Raw genomic sequence first — 5,398 nt, 5'->3', positions numbered from 1 at the left:
TTCAACAAATCGTGTTGATAGAACTGGAAAGCAATATGCAGAAGAATGAAATTGGACCACTTTCTTACACCATACACAAAAATAAATTCAAAAATTGGTGATACACCTAAATATGAGGCAGGAAGCCATCAGAATCCTAGAGGAGAACATAGCAGCAACCTCCTGACCTTGGCTATAACAACTTCTTATTAGACTTCTCTCCAGAGGCAAGGGAAATAAAAACAAATATGAACTATTGGGACTTCATCAAGATAAAAATCTTCTGCACAGTGAAGGAAACAATCAACAAAACTAAAAGGCAGCCTATGGGATGGATGAAGATATGTGCAAATGATACATTGGGTAAAGGGTTAGTATCGAAAATCTATAAAGAACTTATCAAACACAACACGCAGAAAATAAATAATCCATTTAAGAGACTGGCAGAAGACATGAATAGACACTTCTCCAAAGAAGACATACAAATGGCCAACAAACACATGAAGAGTTGCTCAACATCATTCATCATCAGATAATACAAATCAAAACCACAGTGAGATATCACCTCACACCTGTCAGAATGGATACAATGAGCAATTCAAGAAACAAAAGCTGTTGGGAGGATGTGGAGAAAGGGGAACCTTCCTACACTGTTGGTGGGAAGGAAAACTGATATAGCCACACTGGAAAACAGTGTAGAGGTGCCTCAGAAAGTTAAAGATGGAACTACCCAATGTCCCAGCAATTGCACTACTAGGTATTTTCCAAAGGATACAAAAATACTGATTCAAAGGGGCATATGCACCCCAGTGTTTATAGCAGCACTCTCAACAATAGCCAAATTATGGAAAGAAACGAAATTCCCATACAATGATGAATATATAAAGAGGTGGTATATATGTGTGTGTGTAATGTGTGTGAAATGGAATATTACTCAGCCATCAAAAAAGAATAAAATCTTGCTATTTGAAATTACATGGATGAAGCTAGAGTATATTGTTACGGAAAATAAGTCAGAGAAAGAAATATATGATTTCACTTATATGTGGAATTTATGAAATGAAACAGATGAACATAGGGGAAGGGAAGGAAAAAATAAAATAAGATATAAACAGAGAGGGAGGCAAACCATAAGAGACTCTTAATGATAGAGAACAAACTAAGAGTTGCTGGGGGGGGAGGTGGGTGGGGAGATGGGCTAAATGGGTGATGGGCATTAAGGAGGGCACGTGTTGGGATGATCCCTGAGTGTTATATGTAAGTGATGACTCACTGGGGTCTACTCCTGAAACCAATACTACATATATGTTAACTAACTTGAGTTTAAATCAAATCTTAGAAAAAAATCCTTAAGGAAAAGCATGCATCATTCTTTGGAGGTAGAGTGATAAGAGCACACCTGCAAAGTTTGACTTTCTCATACAGCTATCCTTCCTTTTATTCAGTAACTACCAGTGGAGAAGAATTTGTTTATAGTGTTAACTCCCAAAGAAATTTATGACCATGTTATACCCTTATATTGTGCTGCAATTCTGAAGTACAAAGTAGATTTATACTTCCTAAGAAACTAAGTTATATAAAAAGAGTTCAGTTTTTCCTAAAACAACTTAATTTCTTAAAACTATCCCATGATGTAGTGAGGGTTATTTATGATGATGATGGGCTTGGGGTACCTGGGTGGCTCAGTTGGTTAAGCATCTGACTCTTGGTTTTGGCTCAGGTAATGATCTTACAGTTTCATAAGTTCAAGTCCCCCTTCAGGCTCTGTGCTCACTGTGTGGAGCTTGCTTGGGATTCTCTCTCTCCCTTTCTCTCTGCTCCTCCCCTACTCACCTGTCTCTGCCTCTCTCAAAATAATAAATTTTTTAAAAAGTTAAAAAAAAGATCATGGTGGGCTTTATTGTAACAATTCCCTAACCAAAATTAATGAATTCTCTAGAAAAGTATCTTGTTCATATCTTATTAAGATAGGTTGCAGTAGGAACATAGTTCACTGTGACTTCTGATTTATATTTTATGAGCAGGTATTTCAGTCCTAAAGACTTTCCTTAGGGCAGTCTTCATTTCCTTGTTCCTTAGGCTATAAATTAGAGGATTACAGAGGGGTGTTATCACGGAATAAAACAAGGTCACAATTTTCTGCACTTGCACTGGGTGTCCTGATCTAGGACTAACATACATCACCATAATAGAGCCAAAAAACAGGATCACCACTGCCACATGAGAAGCACAAGTGGAGAAAGCCTTGCGTTTGCCTGCTGCTGAGGGCATCCTTAGCACAGCCACAATCACCAGAGCATAGGAACAAAGAACAAAGAGAAAGGTTCCAATCATGAAAACAGCATTGAAAGTAGAGTAAATGAACTGTGTTGTGGTGTCTTCAGAACAGGACAGCGTCATCAATGGGGCAGGATCACACATGAAATGGTTGATGGTATTTGGGCCACAGTAGGGTAACTGTGAAATGAGAACAACTGGGGTTAGGAAGAGGACGAACCCACATGACCAGCCAAAGATGGCAAGGCCAGTGTACAGCTGTTTCGTCATAATGCGTGGGTAATGCAGAGGACGACAGATGGCAAGGTACCTGTCAAAGGCCATGATGCAGAGGAAGAAGCCCTCATCACACCCCAGAGAGAAGAAGAAGTAGAACTGTGCAAAACAGTTCACAAAGGAAATGGACTTGCTTGAGGACAGGAAATTGGCCAACATGTTAGGGACGGTCGTGGTGACATAACATATTTCCAGGAGAGAGAAATTCCCCAAGAGGATGTACATGGGCGTGTGAAGACGCCGTTCCCACCGCACTGCACAGACAATGGCTGCGTTCCCCATGAGAGTCAGCGTGTAGACCACTGAGAAGAGCCCGAAGTAGAGGAGCTGCATTTCTGGGCTTGAGGGAAAGCCCACGAGGATAAAGTGGCTAACGGAGTTGGTGGTTTCTGTGCTGGACGCATTCATTGGTCTGGAAGACATGGAGATGACTTTGTTATAGCACTCTTAATGGAGTATGCTGGTTCTCTCAGAAAACACCAAATTCTTGACCATTTTTTGATAAAGTAACAAACCATGAGTTTTCTGTTAAGCAACAAAGCTGTGATCATCACAACATGTTCTCCAAAGCATGACTTCATTTTGATAAGATGTAAGTAATAATATAAATAAAAACATGGTGTGGGACTAGCATTAAACTGGGTGAGAAGACTGGATTACATATTAGTGCAAAATTGATATTTCTTTCTAAAGAATAATGTAAAATTAATTTATTGGAATTAGTAATGTTGATAAGAACAGTAAATGAAGTCCTATTTATATTAAGACATTCCAAAAAGTTCTTTCTCACTGAGATAGAAAGTGAAAGGGCACAGGGAATATTGCTTTTTGTACTTGTTTGTGATGACCAAAATGGCTCTCTGGTTCCACCATAGATGATTCACTACATGACTAGACAGACATGTTTGGTACATAAAAAATGCTTTCTCTCTATCCAGCCTCTTGGATTGAGCTTCATAGCATGGGGAAAAGCCTTACACTTTGGCACCTAAAAGTCCTCCCAGTTTGTTGTTGAATCACAGCTTAACTTGTACATGTGTTATTTCCTTAGAAATCTACTCTTGGCTATCACATTTGGCATCTAATGTGGAAGGACTGCTTTTTATGTATACTTGTTGCCCATGGGGCTGTGTAGACTGTGTCAAGTCTGAATGCAACCTGGTGGTTCAGTCCATTTATTTTCCATAGCAATCTTATGTCATATGGCAGTATAGGGCAGGTAGAGGAAATTCTCCAATTACAGAAGTTTGTGTGTGTGTGTGTGTGTGTGTGTGTGTGTGTGTGTGTGTGTGTGTTTTCCCCGTCCTGGAAGACAGTGTCTCCCTTGATTTGTTGTGAATATATAGTAAGATTAAAAAAATTTTTTTAACGTTTATTTATTTTTTTGAGACAGAGAGAGACAGAGCATGAACGGGGGAGGGTCAGAGAGAGAGGGAGACACAGAATCTGAAACAGGCTCCAGGCTCTGAGCTGTCAGCACAGAGCCCAACGTGGGGCTCGAACTCACGGACCGTGAAATCATGACTTGAGTCAAAGTCGGATGCTTAACCGACTGAGCCACCCAGGCACCCCTAGTAAGATTAAAAAAAAAGTTTATTTAGGATTTTTATCCTGAAGAATGGTATGATTTTCTCATTGAGTTTGTTCTATAGGATCTGAGAAAGAATTAAGCGTCATCTTTTATAGAGACAGCAAGGTATGGAACTTGTGAGTCTTGGCCATTCACCTAGAAATGAAAAATCGAATTCCTTTAACTTAACTACATTTAAATTGTACTTATGTATAGTGAGGACAAAATATGCAGAAGCAAAGACAAAAAGCATAATATTACTATTAATGTAACAGGCATTAATATTCTTATGTTTCAAAAATACTCTTACCAATGGGATGCCCACAAATTATTGTGCTGCATTATTTTGAAGAAAAGACTCTCTAATATACCCATTGGGTCTTAGTGGTTATCTGCATAACTAATTCAACTGAATTTTTAAAACTATTTTTGTCCTTTTTACTCTGGCCTGTGTCCTGATACATTGGTATCTTACTCTAAGCCATTTTAATTAAGATTTTGATTGACAATGGGGCACTAACAGTGGTATATCAAATCAGTATCAATACTCACCCTATTTGTGTCTCCCGTTACAGTAGTTTTTGGGAATACTAACTGTATAAAGTAGAAATCCAAAGAAGAACCTATAAATGCAAGAAACAGCACACAGATGCTGAATGGTTTTGTCATTAAAGGAAATTATTTCACATAAAATCAAGGCATGTTAGTAAGATTGAGAGCAATATATGATCTAGATAGTGTATCCGTGGAATCATAGATTTGGTATATTTTCTCTATTGAACAAGCAACAGAATTCATCATTCACCTACCTCCAGTAGTTTATTTATTATACATTTTCACACAAAATCCTCAGGCCCCTCTTGTAAATAATACTTATCTGTATTTTAAAGGGATAAGAAATATAGATAAATATATTTCCCTATGCTGGGGTAAACAAGAGAAAAATTAATATTTTCATACTTTTCCATCTGAAGTTTATTCTAATCAGATATTTTTATTTTCAGAGCAAACAGAAAACACTTGCCAACAAATCCATTTCTGCAGAAAACTCAGCATTTGTAATAGGGAACACAATTTTAACTCCTTGGATATGTACCAAGAAAAATAAATGTGAGAGGGGAAATAAAATACTACCAGAGAGTGAAAATCCTGTGAGGAACTTTAGAACAATTGAAGAATACAGGTGGTAACCTGCCATGAATTGCAAAGAGTAAATTTTAAAAGATTTTTTCTCCCTAGCTGCAAAACTCATGTTTATGGTTAAGATAAAGCCTAGGTGAAGGTATGATCTATATT

The 5,398-nt window shown here is 37.9% G+C and overlaps 1 protein-coding gene across 1 annotated transcript; it reads right to left on the bottom strand.

Annotated features, from left to right (window-relative positions):
- Positions 1-1,986: 1,986 nt before the first annotated feature.
- LOC121031356 (olfactory receptor 11G2-like) lies at positions 1,987-2,940 on the bottom strand. The gene has a single exon (XM_040476466.1). It carries the CDS (start codon positions 2,938-2,940, stop codon positions 1,987-1,989), a length of 954 nt encoding a protein of 317 aa, XP_040332400.1.
- Positions 2,941-5,398: the final 2,458 nt, after the last annotated feature.

The sequence above is a fragment of the Herpailurus yagouaroundi genome, unplaced genomic scaffold (genome assembly GCF_014898765.1).
Source record: "Herpailurus yagouaroundi ecotype Mexico unplaced genomic scaffold, PumYag 141, whole genome shotgun sequence".
Classification (NCBI taxonomy): domain Eukaryota; kingdom Metazoa; phylum Chordata; class Mammalia; order Carnivora; family Felidae; genus Herpailurus; species Herpailurus yagouaroundi.
The sequence above is the reverse complement of the archived record's forward strand: the minus strand, read 5'-3'. Positions and strand labels throughout refer to the sequence as shown.

Bases quoted from the DNA above. Each gene is read 5' to 3' on its own strand.
- LOC121031356 (XM_040476466.1), bottom strand. From the start codon at position 2,940: ATGAATGCGTCCAGCACAGAAACCACCAACTCCGTTAGCCACTTTATC.